Source organism: Xiphophorus couchianus, chromosome 10 (genome assembly GCF_001444195.1).
Source record: "Xiphophorus couchianus chromosome 10, X_couchianus-1.0, whole genome shotgun sequence".
Taxonomy (NCBI): domain Eukaryota; kingdom Metazoa; phylum Chordata; class Actinopteri; order Cyprinodontiformes; family Poeciliidae; genus Xiphophorus; species Xiphophorus couchianus.
Genome location: NC_040237.1, coordinates 9,363,545 through 9,381,871, shown reverse-complemented (window position 1 = coordinate 9,381,871; position 18,327 = coordinate 9,363,545). Strand labels below are relative to the sequence as shown.

General features: G+C 37.2%; 2 protein-coding genes across 2 annotated transcripts; both read left to right on the top strand.

The window, feature by feature from the left end:
* The first annotated feature begins 1,298 nt into the window (after window positions 1-1,298).
* gngt2b (guanine nucleotide binding protein (G protein), gamma transducing activity polypeptide 2b) lies at window positions 1,299-2,165 on the top strand. The gene is made up of 3 exons (XM_028029955.1): window positions 1,299-1,457; window positions 1,620-1,708; window positions 1,849-2,165. The coding sequence occupies exons 2-3, from the start codon at window positions 1,625-1,627 to the stop codon at window positions 1,975-1,977; spliced, it is 213 nt and encodes a 70-aa protein (XP_027885756.1). The 5' UTR covers window positions 1,299-1,457; window positions 1,620-1,624; the 3' UTR covers window positions 1,978-2,165.
* Window positions 2,166-3,829: 1,664 nt separating this feature from the next.
* On the top strand, window positions 3,830-8,886 carry LOC114151763 (inactive all-trans-retinol 13,14-reductase). The gene is made up of 11 exons (XM_028029160.1): window positions 3,830-4,051; window positions 5,144-5,326; window positions 5,731-5,972; window positions 6,056-6,251; window positions 6,350-6,547; window positions 6,618-6,737; window positions 6,825-6,963; window positions 7,323-7,432; window positions 7,549-7,715; window positions 7,833-7,992; window positions 8,197-8,886. Exons 1-11 carry the CDS (start codon window positions 3,895-3,897, stop codon window positions 8,361-8,363), a joined length of 1,839 nt encoding a protein of 612 aa, XP_027884961.1. The 5' UTR covers window positions 3,830-3,894; the 3' UTR covers window positions 8,364-8,886.
* The last annotated feature ends 9,441 nt before the right edge of the window (window positions 8,887-18,327 follow it).

Below are 18,327 nucleotides of genomic sequence, written 5' to 3'. Positions count from 1 at the left end.
AGGACAAATTTAATTATTACATTTTTGACAACAGGTTAGTTATAGTTACTGACATCTGATACCTAGTAAATGAATTGAAAAAAATAATCTTGTTTAATAAATCAATCAATAAATGGATAACTATAAAGACTTTATAATTCATTCAAAAGATTCATTGTATCAAATAAATAAATTAGCAAACATTAATAAATCCAGGAATCCGTAAATCCAGGCAAATTCTGTAATCTGATAAATAAATAAATAAATAAATAAATATCTCCATGTATATATAGACATTGTGATACAAATGTTCAAAATAATCATATATGTGTATATTTGTTTAATAACTACAGAAATACAATAACAAAGAAAAGTTTCTTTTTGCAAGTTGCTGTTTCCCTTTATCTAGGTGCACAGTGACTGCCCACATTCATAAGAAGCATCTCCAACCCGATAATCCATGTGACGTGTGTGGGGTTAATCCTGAGTACTAACCCAGATCCTGAAAATGGCTTAGTGTGAGTTCTGCGGAAGGCTGAGCTGCTGATCACTGGCTTGTCATGTATCCCACATCAAATGTCATAAGAAGGTGATAGCAAGAGAGTACTGTAAGTAAAAAAGAACAACAATAAAACCCATTTCATGTTTATATATAGGACTTATGATTTTCTGAAGATGTGCATAAAACAGAAGGTGGTAAATGTGCAAAGTAATCAATATTTTTATCTGTTAAATCAAATCCTCACTTAATACAGTCATTTTTTAAAAATAGAACCTTAATTCAATAAGAACTAAAAGCAACTTCAAAACATTAAGAGACGATAGATCCTTCCTTCCTTCCTTCCTTCCTTCCTTCAATCCATCCAACCATCCATCCATCCATCCATCCATCCATCCATCCATGAATACATGCATACATCCATCCATTGTATACAGGAGGATTAGATACTCTTTATAACCATCTTTCACTGCAATTACACCTGCAACTTTTTCTGAGTCTACCTCTATCAAGTTTGGAGATTCCGAGAACAAAATTTTAGCTAATTCTACTTTGCAAAAGAAATGAGCATCCATTTCTTGGTAGATTTGTAATTTTTCATTCTTTATTGTTAGATGGTAGATTGAAAAGCACTCTCCTAGGTATTTCTGTCTGACAATTTAAGTGCAGATGATGCTGTGAATTCACTTTTTAAATGTCATATTCCCGCTTTCTGCGTGTAGCTGGTGAGAGTGCTCTTCCTGTTTCAGGAGTTAAGTTCCTTGATTGTTTAATCTCATCACTGGGGATTGGTGACATCAGGTCCTCCAATCTGGTGGCGACCTCAAACGAAAGCCGGTGACGGGGATCAGCTGTAAATGAGGAGCAGTGGGAGAGCACAGTTCAGTTAGTGGAGAGAGGCAGCCAGACGGCAGGAAGGCGCACAGCTCTTAGGAGCCAAAACATTTCTCTTAGTGTTGGGGATCCCGCCATTCGACAGGTAAACACTCAAGAAACATTCCTTTTGTTGCTTTTTTGATTTAGAAACTGAAAGATGAAAGGTTATATGGATGAATCTACAGATGTCACAAAAGAAAGCATTTAGGGAGTCGCTATTATCCTTGAAACCTTTTGAAGCCAGGATTTTGTTTTCTCTCTGCAGCCAGGATGGCTCGGGATATGTCGGATAAGGAAATCTTGAAAATGGAACTGGAGCAATTGAAAAAGGAAGTGAGCACACCAAGAACAGCAGTAAGTATCTAATTCTAACAACCTTGCTCTCGTATAGCTGCTAAAGCTCGCTCTGTCAATCCTGAAAACATCAAACAATTTATTATTATATTGTTTTTGGCAACATGTTGACAGAGTGTCTCATGTTTCCTCCTCAACAGGTGAGTGCAAATTGTGCTGACACAATTGCTTACGTTGAAGGACTCTTGCCAAACGATCCGCTGATTAAGGGAGTTCCAGATGACAAGAACCCTTACAAGGGAGACAAAGGAGGCTGCTCTATAACATAACACACAATCATCCAAGGAAGAATTTCTTTCTGTCAGAGTTGGTTTCTTTGTAGTGTTTATTTTTTTTTTCTGATTTAAATGTACAAATGAAAGAAACAGAAGGTGTGTATCAGTGTTTCTATCAGCACTGTAGTTGTCAGCGTGACAGTGGGTTAATTTGTAAATAAATAAAAATAGATTTAAATATCTTCTGTCTGCTTTTATCATTGATGCTCAGGTGTTTTTTTTTACCTATTCAGTTTATACAAAGCAGCAGTGAAAACATGTTTATTGGTCAGTGTTTCCTGACCCATGTTACTGTGCATAGCAATGCAAAACCTCCACAGCCTCCAATTGAATTTAATCTTAATAGGATTTTCTTTGGTTCAGCATGGCTGGTCAAGCCAGCCTGTTTACGCAGAGTGGCTTCCTGTTTCAAAGTTTTTAAGCCTTTTTCACTCTTCATTAGCTTCCAATCTGCTTACTTCATCCAATTAGTTTCAGCCTGAGCCCAATAAACTGAATTTCTCTTTCCTTTGTAACAAAAGAAATAATTTGTCTGTCTTTTAAGGACCATAACTAGAAGGATGATCAAAACTCAATGCATACAGGATCACACAGGTTTAGCTTAAATAGTTAGTTAAATTAAGTGAAAGTTTGTAACTTTATTCAGCATAATGCACTACTAAGTGTTCTATAAATAGAATAAAATTAATTATAGAATAGAATATTTACTTTAATAATCTTAAATACATACAATATTATAACATCAACATCATGACAGACGATAATTTGTGTCTAAAACCTTTATGTAATAAACTGAAACAGTAAGTTGAGTAAGACAGGTGGTGTGTAAAATATTGCAAATATTACAATAAAAAATAAAAATTTGGATAAAATAAAACAATTATTATCAGAAATGTCAATCTGTAGATGTGTAAAGTAAGCAACGACATTGCCCCAAAAAACCTGCAGCTGGGATTTGAACAAAAATTGGTGCTATAAAATACAAACCTAGTAGGACTGAATACAAAACCTCATCACAGTCCTCAAACTATTTATTTTCTGTGTTTCTGAAAATGATCCATTTCTTTGTTTTGTGCATTCAATTAAAATCTAAGTTGTGACAAAATGTAGAAAATTTTGAATACTTTTGTCTCTACAGTGAAATAACACTCTTACAAGTATGAAAGGATTACTTATGAATTGTGGTTTCTCAGTTTTCATAGGAGACATTTTCATTACCAAGTTATTCAGGGTAAAGTCTATGTGGGACATTACCTGGATTCTGAAACCCACTAACTTAATCAGCTGCACTGTTGTAATGACATGTATAAAGTCTACAAATATCTGTAGATTCAAATTATCTTAATTGCCTTATCAGATAAAAACAATTTCACAAGGATTTATCTAATCAATTCTGATTTCCTCCATGCTCTTTGAATTGTCCAGATATTCTTTGAAAATTAAGCTAACCAACAAATAAACTGGAAAGCATTAGCTTTAGTTATTTTACTGGTAAATGTGAATGTAAACATATGTTTGTTTTAAAAAAAAGCAAACACATGATTTGCTGCCCAGTTTGGGGAATGTGGGCAACACAAGTTGAAATGTTTGCATGTGATCCATCAAATACTTTATCAAAATGTGAGCAAGCCCAAGGACAATCTAATGAGAAACATTCAGAAAAACAGAGTAAACATTATTTTATATTGTTGTCTGCACAGTTATTACTGAAGATCTATATATGCTTTGTAATCATAAAAAAGTGGGTCTTTCTTCGCTTTATCGTTACTGCTCTTTGTAACACAGATAGTGTTTCATATCAGTCCCCAGACCTTTGGCTCTGGACTGCAGCATAATAAAAAGGAGACTTCTGAACGATTTGTTGTGCAGAACAGCTGAGGACACTGTCAGCGTATCTCATTTTATCCAAAAATGTGGCTGCTCATTCTTTTAGTATGGTTGGTTATATGGGCCGGTGGCACCTACTGGTACCTATTTGGGAAGCCCAGTCCGTTCTCCCTGGAGTCTGTGAGACCCCCGGCGCCCCGTGAGTTTGACCAGAAGAAGAGAGACAAAGTCATCAAACAAGGTAACGTTAAGGCAGATCCTGAATATGTCAGCATATTTCTCAGTAAATTTATTGTTAATAGTCCTACTGATGTAAAGTAAATTGTTATTTTATAAACCATGAGGGGGGCTGGTACCCATTTACAGTGGTCATAAACCACTGTCCATGCTATGTCCACGGACAGGTCACCAGTTCATCCCAGGGGCACACAGTACAAAAAATGCACATACTATGTGGGAACTTAGAGAGACAGTCATGATTTTTAATTATATGAAGAAGCCAAAGTGAATGGGAAGAACATGTAAACTCCATGCAGGCCCTTTTGCTGCAAGGGAACAGTTCTGCTCATTGCACCACTATGTATCCGTTTACTGAATAACTTTGTTATTACAGCTTCAAGAGATCTCCTGTTTTGAAAAAACAAGTCTCGTAAACTGTTCAGAAGTGATTTTAACTTTGTTTTACCAAACAAGCCGCCTTCAAACCAATCAGGAGCCTCAAATAGGAAGTCTGACCTTGATTTCTTTAAACAAATTATCAGCTATGTTCTAGCTGCATGATTTTCTTCCTCTGAAACCAACTGCAAACCCTAAAGTACTTTTAATCTGACAAACAAGTCTTAGATATTTTTATTTACTGAATATGACTTCTTCAGAAGTGTGACTATATCTATGGTGCTTAATTTATTCCCAATTGAAACATATATTATTTTCAGGAAATACTTTCTGTGAGTTTTATTTTTTCCTTTTATTTCTCCCGAAACTGTTCTACTTATGCTACGACCACTATGGGTTTGAACAAATGTAAGTGTATAAACACTTTCTTAGCATACCATATATTAGACTGGAGATCACATCTAAATTAGCAGACGTGTGACTGCATATTTATGGGTGTTTTATCTAAATCAGGTCGGAAATTGGACATTTTGATAACAGGCCAATATGCTGCCATTGTCACATCTTCAGTATTTATGACCTGAAAGACAACCTTTAGACTGTGCTCTGAAAAACTATTATGTAGCACGTACTGATGTGTCAATCTCAACACTTTTGTAAGTCTATAGAGTGGAACAAAACCTGATAACTAAAGGCATTCCTGTGTGTTGCTGTCCAGGTTTCAGTGTCGACAAAGTGCCCCAGAACCTGGATGTGATCGTGATCGGAAGTGGCATTGGTGGACTGTCAGCCGCAGCCACACTTGCTAAAGCAGGAAAGAAGGTTCTGGTCCTGGAACAGCATGACCAGGCTGGAGGCTGCTGCCACACGTACATAGAGAAGGGCTTTGAGTTTGATGTTGGTAAGGAATCTTTCCACATAATTTCAAAGGTATGATTGTGGTTGTCGATTAAAGGAAAGCCAGGTCACTATGCTCTCCAACTGTGTCTTAAAAAGAAGAATTAAACATATACAAAATGTCTCAAAAGCCACCTATATAGTTAATGTGTTTTATTGGAGTCTTGGTAAAATGCACTAAGGTTCCAGGTGACAGGACAAAACCAAATACAGAATTGTGAACCTAAACAAAAAACAGAATCTGGTTTTCAAACCTTTTCAGCCCACAAAATTTTCAAAGTGCAAAACATTAGTATTCAATCCCAATTTGTCAATACTTTGAGGTATGTCTACTACAAGTGCTTTGCATATCTAGAAACTGATGTTTAAAATTAGCTGAGGACCTCATCTGTCACTCTTTGTCTTCAGGTCTTCATTACATCGGTCAAGTCCATGAAAACAGTCTGCTTCGAATTGCCTTTGACCAGATCGCTGAGGGCCAGGTGGAGTTTCAGAAGCTGCAGCCGCATGTCGACACTGTCCAAATCGGCAGTGGTGTTGAGAGGCGGGAGTACAAGATTTTCACTGGAAAACATGAAATGAAAGCCCGCCTGACTGAGCAATTTCCAAACGAGACAGAGGCAATCGAGAAATTCTTCAAAATCATGAAGGTATTGATTATAGTAAATCAATCTAACACTTAGTGTATGGTTCATTTTTAAGAGTTTAATAAATGTCGTCCATGTTGCAACAGCTCTCAGCTAAGAAGACCCACTACCTGGCAAGCATGAAGCTGATTCCTCAGTGGGTCTCTTTGTTCCTGCTGAAGTCAGGCATCGCAGATCTCATCTCTCCAGTTTTCCATCTATCTGGCACACCAGCGACTGACTTTATAAACACCCTGACCAAAAACAAAGACCTCAAAGTCATCTTTTCTTACTTTTTCTATGGTGTGTCTCAAAGTTAGCATTTCAAGTTTATCAAAAGGGAGCATCAATAATTAGTTCCTGAAATTTACTTCCTAGAGTGCTATTCACGTCCCATTTAGGTGTGCCTCCAAAGGAATCCAGCATTCTGATCAACGCTCTCCTCATGCATCATTACAAACGAGGCGCTTACTACCCAAAAGGTGGAGCCAGTGAGATCGCCTTCCACATCATCAGAACTATTCAGAAATATGGAGGGAGCTGTCTGGTCAGAGCTCCTGTCTCTCAGATCCTGGTTGATGAAAATGGAGCAGCCTATGGTGAGAAGTGAAACCAGATTGTTTTCATGCAGTGAAGGTCAAGACTTTACATTTGGTGTATGTGTATTAGGTGTGAAGGTGAAGAAAGGCCAGGACGAAGTTGAGGTCCACGCACCTGTAGTGGTTTCAAACTGTGGCGTCTTTACCACTTTCCAAAAACTCCTACCACCTGAAATTCAGGTCAAACATGGTCAGTATACCGAGGAACTGCTTCAACCCAAATTAAAGGTGGGCTGCAAAAATGTCTTAAGTTGCTTATAAAGGTTCCACTTCATAGATATTCAGGAAAGACTGAGCATGATGAAACATGGGAGAGGATCATTTTTGATCTTTTCTGGCTTTGATGGAACTGCAGAGGACCTGGGTCTTGTCTCTACAAATTTCTGGCTCTTCAAAGACAACGACATGGATAAGTCGTGAGTAGAAGAAATTAAATAAGGCATAGAACTTGAAAGTATTTACCACAAGAGGGTGCTATTGCATAGAGAGAAGCTAGAAAACTTCCTCACCTAGAGTGCCTTGTGAAACTCGTTATACCCTTCACCCGTTAACTTTTTTTTCATTTTGTCACATACCACAAACTTTCATGTATTTTATTGGGATGTTCTGTATGACAGACTAACACAAAGTAGTGCATAATTGCAAAGTGGAAGAAAAAGAGACGTGGCTCTCAAGGTCTACAACAGAGTCTGAAAAGTTTGGCCTGCATTTTTATGCAGCCCCCTTGAGTGAGCAAGTAAAATAAACATCAAAAATGTTATTATCGATTTTGTAGGATGGAGGACTTTTTTGCGTTGAGCAAAGAGGAAGCGCCTGATAACATCCCTATGATGTTCATCACAGTACCATCTGCAAAAGATCCTGAAGCCAATATACGTCATCCAGGTAAATAAAGTTGCTTCTTTCCTGATTTTGACACCAACAATGGTGACAGGAATCTTTTTTCTGTTCTTAAATTTGACTCATAAATAACAAACATTTGTTGACTACCATGCTTTCAGGAAAGTCTTGCATGACAATACTGACCATGGTCAAGTATGAATGGTTTGAAGAGTGGAAGGATACTACTGTGCGAAAAAGAGGTGATGACTACTACAACTACAAAATGAGATTCACAAAGAACCTCTTTGACTGGGCCTGCACTGTGTTTCCTAAAATCAAAGAGAAGGTAAAATCTGTCAAAATATGTATAAGTGGAAACATTTTCCTTTTGGGTAATTAAACGTTCAAGTAATTTGAAAAAACATAATCATTTTGACATTCTTTTGGAAAAACTGCTCTTCAGCTTGTTTTCCAAGATGTGGCAACTCCGCTGACCAACATGCACTACCTGGGAGCTCAGCGTGGAGCCATGTACTCTGCCGAGCACAACGTGGAGCGTTTCTATGCTGAGGCTCTAGCCAGGAACAGAAGCAGCACTCCTGTTAAAAACCTTTACATCTCAGGTGTGGAAAATGTCACAACCTCTTACTCTGAGTATTTGTCACAGACAGAGAAACCTCTTTTTAAATTGTAGCATACTAAAATAGATAGTGTGTATGGGGTTTTGCTGTGTACTGACTTCATCAGTGAATGGTTTGCTGTTATGTTGGGCTTTGTTACGCACAAGCAAAACAGAAAAATGACGCGTCTTTTCTTCTTGCTTTCAGGTCAAGATGTGTTCAGCTGTGGGATTGCTGGCGCTCTGCATGGCGGACTCCTCTGCGCCTCCACTGTGTTGAATCACATCATCTACATCAACCTACTCATCCTCAAAAAGAAGCTGAAGAGAAAGAAAGCCAGAGAGCTGGCCCAGCTGGATAAGAAGAAACTGTAAGGAGAATGCTGCTCACTACTGCCCCTGCAGGATGATAATGAAAGTGAAAAAACTTGGTGCAGAAAGGCTTGCCAATAGGTTGATGTACAGTGTATGATTTCGAAGAGGCAAATGTGATTTCATATTTGTACTTGGTTTAATGTGATGAATTATTATTATTATTATTGATATGTAAACGCTCTCACTTTCTTAAGTGTGGAAATATTGATATGAAAAGATGGAGAATTGGATCAGCTAGACAGAAAATGTTATGAACTATCTGTTGTGATCTGGATCTTACCTGTAAACTATTATGATATCAAAGAGCTTGGACGTTGAATTATGTTTTATACCTGTTGGTATTATGCTTGTATTTTTTTCTGAACCTTAGGCTGGTTTTAATAGGGATGAAACTTTCTTTTAAAGTGATAGTTCAGATATTTTGAATAATAATTCTGAGAAGTGATGACCATATATTGAAATATTTTTGCCTGCAGAAGATAACTGTTAGCATCATCACTTTGATTAAACAGAGAATTCCAAACAATTTTTGTCTCTGTTCCTGTCAACTTAAAACAACAGCCTTCTAGAAAATGCAATAGCTGTTGATGGAAATGGCACTCTACCAACCGAGAATCCACAGTTAGATTTGCATTAGACAATTGTTTACCTAGAATACTTACATTATTCTTTGAACAGTAACAGAATGTTAGTGACACTGAGAGCAACTAGAACCAGAGTTTTAAAAAAATCAATCAATGAACTATTGATAATTTAAGCCAATATGTTTTCAGTTTTTCCCACGACATTTATCTACATAACGCCTGTGTTCTTTCCAAATGTAACAAAGTTGTCAACAACTTTGATTAATTGAACTATTAATTCTCCTTTCTGACTAGAAAATCCTAAACCATAACATTGAGCCCTCTGCTTGGGATTTTAAGTTCAGTTGCAATAGGGTTATGCAGAAGGATGATGATCAGTAAAACAGCAACAAAGTTATGGACCAGTTCGGTTTGGACAGCTGTTTTCCTTTGATAAAATAAAAATAAAATAAAATTCTCATCTGAAAACTTCTTTTGATGAACACATTTCTTTGTTGCAAATATCTTTTTTGTTACTTTTTTGTAAACACATGGCCTTTCCTCTGTATCTTGTACACATTAGTAGAAACAAAAATAGCATAACCACATTTTTAAAATAATTTAATCAGAAGCTCTCTGGCTAAAATTCAAAAGTCAAACTAAAATATTTGAAAAATTTTTATAATATTTCAGTCAAATTGGGCTAATAAATGTCTGATGCCATGCATGTCAGCAAATAATTACATTAAATACTACCTAAGTGAGCCTTTATAAGATTTAGCTAGTATTATAAATATCTGACACAGGTGAAGTGAGGTTTCACGGCTCCTTTGGGTTTAGTTCCCACACTTGTTTTTCTGACCTGACTCGTACCCCCGGTGTTGTTTGGGCAACCGCTGAAATCAAACGTGTGAAGTGAAACCTCAGATTTCCTGCACTAAGTGAACATTTCCTCAGCAAACGTTGGGCAGGTTGGCTGACAAATTGAGGTCCGTAGGGGATGACTGAGGGGACGGGCAGGAATGAACGGACCCTGTGTCCAGGCGAACGGTGGGATGCCGGTACCTCCAGCTCTATTGGCTTTCATCGCTCTGCTGTACAACCCAGGGAAAGCTAGCACTGACACTCAGAAAGCACATACAGGGGAGCATATTTCTTTAAAGTTGTGTTAATATGAAGAGTACAAAATTATAAAATGGTCAAATTAAAAATTGTAGCAAAGTGAGAAGAAGGAGTTAATGTTGCTGACTTTGCAGAGCTGGAAATTTGGTAGCTCATAACATCTAATTACTCTGGCATGATAAAAGGGTATTACTTGAGAAATAAACATGAAAGGTTGCTCCTACTTTCTTCAGGGAGGAAGAAAGTAGGAGCAACCCTTAGTTTCAGTAAGAGTCTGGGAGTCAGACTGTCGACTGGTAGTCGGACTATTTACTCACCTGAAACTAAAATATCTGAACAGCTCTAGTATTTATGTAATTGCATGATTTCCACAGTGTAATACTAACTCTGATTACCCATGGTCGCCCAACGAATTAACTCAAGACATTTTAAAGTAGCACTTTAGTTTATGCTAAATCCTACAGGCTGGTTTATCTTTCCATAAAGATAATAATCAAGAATTTGATTAACTTTTTATGACCAAGTCAAGGTTTTCTTTGCAGTTGTAGAATACTATATAAATAACAAAAGGTTTTTCTTTTCCTATTAACCTCCTGTTCAGCCAGAGGCTGGTGGTTCTCCCTGAAATAGTTAACAGACAGAGGCGGGGTACACCCAGGAAAGATTGCCAGTAGATCACAGGACTAACAGAGAGACACATGGCAGACAACCACACCTAACGGCAAACTGAAATCACTAATTAAAGGGATAAATCAGTGTTTTCAAGTTGAGGTTCGAGTAAAAACTGGCAGCACTGTCACCTTACTGCAGAAAGGTTTGTGGTTCAAATCCTGACATGGAGTTTGTGTGATATCTCTGTGCATGGGTGGGAACCTCTTCACCCGCAGTGAAAAACCATGACTGTTTAGTTAGATGGTCTGTCTAGCTCGCCCTCAGTAATGTGTGTGTGAATGCATGGTTGTTTGCCCTGTTGTGTCTTGAGCTTTAATCTTTTTCACTAACAGTCTCATTTTTTCCTCAAGTACCCTCTCTTAATAGATAGACTTCATAGTGGATGCTGTGATGGTGAGCTGGTCAGGTCCTGGTAAAGCAAAGTATCCCCAAACCATGACACTTCCTGCTCTATTCTCCCAGTTGGTGTAAGCTTATTTTCCTGTAACGTTCTACTTGATTTATGACTAACATCTGCTTTCTTCCGGTGACCAAATATTAAAATTTTAGACTCATATCTCTGAATATCATTATTTCAGAAGTCCTGAAATGTGTCTCTGGTAAACTTATTTTTCTTGGAGAGGAAAAATTTCCCCTTCCATGAGAATTAAACTAAAGCAGAATCTCTTTCTACAAAGGATGCACTTTCACACCAACAGTAGCGAGATCCTGCTGGAGGTCATCTGAAGATATTTTAAGGGTTTTCAATTTAAGAAAATTCATTTAGTATTTTGCCTTAAAAACCTTAAAATGTGAGCAGTTGCCTCGTATATTTTTCGCTTGTAGACTTTTTTACACGCAGTAATTTGATACATTTTTAATTATTACCTGTTTCAATCTTCTTTCCCAAAGTCCCCTGGCAGTATTTGTTTTGCTCCCACATTGATATCCAATCTTATTTAATCAGTTGACACCAAACTAAATTTCTCAAATTTAAACAGGGCGCACTTCCAAAAACATTGAGTAATAATGTGCTAACCTATCTAATTAAATAATATGAGATTAACAATTTTAGTGGAGAATGAATGTAGCATTATCATAATTTATTTTGCACTAGAAGTAGCTTTTTAAACCACACTTTACAGAAAATGTATAGTTTTTATTATTTATTTGTGTAGATTTCTCACTATGGTTCAGTGTAAATATATGTATCCAAATATGGCAGAAAAGCACACAGGCTTTTATATTAATTTACTTCCACTCCAGGTAAACAGAAAGCAATAAAAATAATAATTAAATGTTTAAATATGAACGAGAAAAAAAGCTCTAGTGACATTTTGTTTTATAGAACATATTGGGACTTTTTAACCTGGGATCAATGATTTTGTTTCTTACTATGATTTCTAAGTTTCCCCCATGTACATATTGTACATTCATCATTGGATTTTTCTAAAATATTCCTTGAGATTAGTTAGTAAAAGAATAATTCATTTTAACTTTTGCATAGAGCTTTTACCAAGGGCTAAAAAATATATTTCCTAACATAGGTTTAATACTGATAGCTTAGCAGGTAGGTCTTGTATGCAGAAGTGAGACTGGATTTAGGTACTTCCTGACCAGCAGACGCACAGACGTCTGAATCCCCTCCCCTTTTTTTCCTCCCACATTTAGACACACCCTTACATTAAGGGAGGCCCAGAGGGTTCAAATTCAACAAAAGCAGTTTTCCCTTTCAACCATAACTCTGTCATTTCTTCTCCATTTTGCACTTTTTAGGCAAAAGAAATGCTAGCTGAAGATTTAACTGTGCACCATTAAAACGTACTGTTTCTTTTTTCTATTTGCAGGGTAGAAACCCATGAAAAGTGTAACAGAAGAGTCTTTTTTTTTTTTGTCTTGGCGCTTTGGTCAGTTTTTCTTCTTTTCCAGATGCTGGAGCTCCTCCCTGCTGGCCTGCTGCAGCCTCCCACAGCTTGAAGCCAGCCAGCAGCCACAGCTGCCTCCAATCTGGAGAGACGGAAAAATTCAGATACCCAAGATGAGAGGAGGGCTGAGTCTGAAGATAGTTTTAAGGATTGGAGTGTGTTTCAAGGCATGAGCAGGTGACAAAAGGCAATACCTGCCTCTTAGGTTTATGATCTTTCAGTACTTCTTGATGTGTGCTAAATTTATGGAAATCTGCTTTAATTTGGTGCATTTTTATAGCATGATCAAAAAATAAAAAAACAAACAAGATTTATTTGTGAATTTTCTTTTGACTAAAACAAATACAATAGTTTTGTTGCTTTGCACAGGTCACACGACACTTCTACACTTTATGTAAAAAAGAGTAGGACCAGCTTTCCAGTGAGCCAAATGGAAAAGCTAAGGAGAATGTCAGCTTTCTCCAAACACTTGATTCTTTTTTATCTGCCTGAAAAGTTTCTCCACAGTCAAACGCAGGATCAGTCAAAATGTTTTTGCACTGATAGTCCAAGTCTAGTAAATTTAAATGCTGCTGTGAAGATGTCAAAAAGTCCAGATTTTCAGTTTCTTCTGCAAGTTTATTTTCTGACTGGTAAGTATTCTGGTCTTTTAAATAGTAAATTCAATTCCTTTTTTTAACATTACATTCCCTCTTGTAAGTTAAAGCAACATGTCCTTATGCGTATCCTTGTCACTAGTTTGTAATACCTTCTGTGCCACAAAAGGTGTCACAGGTGCTATTCTAGCTGTATCATATAAGGCCATGATAACTCAGAAACTACAATACTGACTGTTTCATTTCAAAATAAGATTCTAAATCAGCCATCAAGCTTTCATATTCAGGGCTCGGAACAATAGCTTGGACTGGAGAAGCAGTTTCTGGGACAGAATTTACTTTAACTAGAAATATCGTGTTTCCAAAAGAGATTGTTAGAGAACTGCAGCAAAGAGTGACATATTGGGATCACCAAAATCTTCACCCCAATATATAAATACTGCCCAGTGACGATCTGGTAGTGAATATGTAATGACACACAAAATAATGAACTTCTTTCCTACCACAAATAAGCCATTACTAAATGTTTACTAAGCACTTCTGGGACCATATGTTGCAGACAGATGAGACTAAATGAATCTGTGGTACTTCATACCCAATGTTTGGTATGGCATAGGATCTGAGATGTCAGTGTTCCTGGGAGCCTTGTTACAGTGCATAGCATCATGACCATTTAGAAATACCAGGACCTTTTAAAAAGAAGTCTGGTGACATTGACCTGAAAGATGAAAATGGGTCATTACAGGATTCTATGATTCTTAATACATAGAAAAATAATCCTTCAAGGCCCATCACAGTCTCCATACTTAAATATGTTCCATCAGAGGCCTTTCTCTATTCAACTAACATCTTATGCCAATAACATAAAAGACATTAACTACTTACAGCTAATGATTTTACAACTATCTACAACTTTATAGAAACCCACTTTAAAAAGATCCATCCGTCTATCCATTATCCATACCCTCCTGTCCTTGAAGGGTCACGTTTATATATAAACTATTATTTGAAAATGAGCAGAATCATACCGACTCTGAGGCAAACAGAAACCTAAACTAATAAACAAAACAAAACAAACAAAATCACAAAGTCATACTATGTTAAGTCACTTTAGCTTACTCTGCAGATTCACACTAAGGACAAGATGGTCTGGTTTGAGAGCTGATTGTGATGAAAGTCTGGTAATCAACCTGTGACAAAGTTTTTGAAAGAAAGAATTTCTCTTGGCTTTTTCACACCCATCTGTGTTCTGCTGGTGACGGCCCCTCCTGCTGCACACGATTCAGAAATATGGCTCACATTTCAACTTTTAGTCTTTTCTCCTCCGTGCCCTAAAATAAGCCCACCCTCCTTTACTCTTCCTCACCCCGATCCATCCGCATTCGTCATCACCACTTCGTCTGCTTTGTGTTTACATGTTGAGGCAACTTGTGCGAGCGGAATGAGTTCAATGCCTGAAACGCCACACACTAGAGGGGGCTCTGATGTGTGGGTGTGATCCAGGACAATCCACGGAAAATGACACTTAAACACGTGGCTAAGTAAAATTCAGCTATTTTTCTGTTCCTTTATGTTTTCTTGGACAATAAGTTTAGCCTAATAAGGTTCGTTGTTTCACAGGAAAGGAAGTGGAAATAAGATTATAAACCACAGGACACAGAAACATGGACATATTCAAAGGGCAAACTAAACTGGGAACACTGAAAACATTCCTCTCTGCATTTACTCTTCTCCTGACATGTTTCTTAGAGTTTGCTGAGTGATTCACAGCTTGCTGAGAGATATTCAGGACTTGATCTGTACACACACCAAGTATTTACTGTCCCACTTAGCACAAATGTGACAGACATTTTACTAGAAAGTAACTCACTCAGTTCTTTCTAGTAAAGAACTGAGTTGTGTTCAGGTGCATCTTCAGAGTTAATTTTCTGCCACATTGTGCACATTTGTAATGTTCTAATTATAAACATCTTTGGTGTGTCTCTTATGTAGATTGTGGTAAACACTAAGCAATCTCTTATGGGTTTCATTCAGCAATAGCTCAAGTCTTGTGATTGTTCCACAGAGCCCAGATTTGTGAAGTGCACGACCAATATAGTTGTCTATATTTTTACACCTCAGCTGGGGATCTCTGAAGTTCCATGTCTTGGTACGTTTGCAGTTGCACTATGCTGATACATTTTATGAATGGTGGATAGAACAGCAAAGGGAGACCTTCATTTTTTAAAAATTCACAACTTTATCTCTGACCTATCTGCAGTGTTTTAGGGCTTCATAAAACCGTTCACTAATCTTTCATTAATGAAAAGTAATTTCTTTCATAGGTGCATTCTGAAAGACATTAGTTGCACTGGATATTATTTAAAAGGGGGATGAGTACATGTACAACACACTTTTCAGATTTTTATTTGTAAAACCTTTTGAAAACCATGTATTATTTTCCTTCCACTTCATAATAGTGTACATAAAACCCTTATAAAGCAAATTAACATTTTTGGCGGTAACAAAACAAAGAATGAAGGTTAAGGTTACTTTTTCAAATAAATGTACCCCCTGGTCACAACTCTGAAGTGAAGACTAAATGACAAAAAAGATATTCCTCTGTGCTTTTTTAAATGTTCTTTTATTTTAGAAATGTTATAAACTGACAATTTTCAGAGCAATCTTTCTTTTATGACATGATAGGATATAAAGACTCAGAAAAAAGTTAGAAATCTGTCCCTCCTGTGGCTTCTGATTCACCAACCCTGGGTTTTTGGTCCTCTGGCAGACTCTATGATTAAGCTTCTCCAGTGAAATCACAGGCAAACATATCACAGGGACCACAACAAGGAACTCCACCTTTTGCTTGCTGCTCTGTGGAGTAAGTTGCCAGTCTAAACCTCAAAATCACCTATGGGATGACAGCTTGAGGAATCCCTTAATCAATTCTCAAACTTCATATTTGAAGAAACTGAGCATATTTACTATGAGCAAAAAAAGTGCTAAAAAGTGCTGATATTATTGAGGGTGGGGGTATTTAAAGTGTGTGTAAGTGGAATAAATGTGGCTAAAGGTGATTTAAAGAGGCAGCCTACCTGCTCTGGCTTGTACTGCCCTCAAGGTGCTAAAAGGAAGAGGCTGAACAGAGATCACAAAAAGCACTTTCACCCACAGACACTCAAGAATAGACACAGGAAGCAGTAAGTTAGGACTGGCTGTGGTAACCATGAGACAAGTATAAAATCACAGCAAGAATCATTGAAGGACAGATAATTACTATCTGCTGTGGTAATGTGTAGGCATGAAACATCTTATTTCCATCACACTGAACATAAAACATTGTGAAACATTTGGTGTAAATATATGGAATATCAATATGAAAAGCTCTGAAGAACAAGTGTCACTGCCAAAAAAAGGTTTACAAAAGCAGAATTAAATATCCAAGTCAAGTTTATTTCACTTTATTTGAGTTTATTTGACTTGCTGATTTCAGCAGCTAGTCAGATTAAAGTGTTTCAAGCAACAAAAAATATGGGAAAATAAGGTACAGTAGTAAAAAGTTGTAATCTAAACCAGCATTAATCTATTTCCCCAGTTATTATTAATCAAAGGCAGCTTTATGAAGCCACATTGAGAGAATATAAAAACAACAAAATAAATGTAAATGTATGTTTTAATAATACGGACATGCTTTGACACAATCTTGTACAACATTTGTGATTAAACATGTAATGTGACTCAATTTTTTATAAGTTTTGATACCTGTCTCTTTTTTATTAGACTAGATGTTTCCTTACTTCCTCTTCATTAATAATTATTTTACTTCTTCGTGTTTTAATTTCTTTATTTTTCTCAATCTTAATGACTGAGACGATCTCTGCATTGAGGAGGGCACACTGGCTTATTTTAGTGACCAATAAGGAAAAAGAAAACCCTGTGCCTGTTTGGATTTTTCCTCCTTGAGGTCTTTCTGAAAACTGAGGTCACACTGCAGAGCAGAGCGTAATGCTGCCAGAGCTGCAGCTTTAAGTGATTCCAGATGCTTTAAAAAAAAAAACTGAGCGCATGAGCTGGAACAGACAAAAAAATTTCCTTTTTTAACCCCTTTATCCAAACTATTCTAAAACAGCTGTCTTCATTGTTTTCTTGACCAACAAAGAAAGACGATTAGACAACTTTACTTGCATTTTCTGGGACACGAAACAGAAGGCCTGAAGCTCAGATATCAGATTACACATAAATGTAGCAGAAAGTTTCAGAAAAAGGAAAAAATAAAAGCCACACATTCTGGTGGGAGTGGCATTTCAGAGCTGTAATCTTTTCTTAAACTTCACTGCTGTGAATGCAACAATAAAACCCTCTGCATGTGACACGAGCAAAGACGGCCCTTTTTTACCCAGCAAAGACAGACTGTGTAATTTAATGGTGTGGTGTCTGTCTCCTTCCAATGGGCAAAATAGGGAGAGACTTGTGTACACCAACGCTAGGAGAAGGTGGAGCCCGGCTCACTTTTGGCACTCCCACCTTTGTGAACTCTTATGAGGGTGGCTGCTCATTTTTCTTCTTTTTTTTTTTTTACAGTTCCTCACTTCCTTCCACCAACGAGGGACGTTATATGGGAAATCAAGAACTTCAGCAATGCGCAAAACAGGTAGAGACAGGAAGAAAATTAGAGGAAGATGCACACAGGAAGAATGATATAAAAATGGGTCTTTCAGGGTCAATAAAGAAGAAAGGGCAAACCAAAGATAACGCATTTTTGAACACTGGAAGACATTTTTGTTTACCTGCGTTGAGAATAATTGCAAAAGCAGAGGCTTTTTGGAATGGGCTGTAGTAATGCGGCTCAGATCCAGGAAGACTCTGCAAAGGAGGGAAGGCTGATTGAGGAGAGTCCAGCTCAGAAAAAGCACATTTTCCACAAACATAAACTGTCATGTCTTAAATCCCCTTAAACCAGTTGTGTCGTGTCAGATCTTCACCTTCCATTGTCCTGAAAAAGTCCCATAAGCAACATTTGTCTTTGTTTTTAGCAACACTCTGAAGGAAACACATATTTGATCTCTAGTGAATTTTTTCTGCCACTGGGCGGTGCCATCTTTATGTTGTCTCATGAAACATCAGA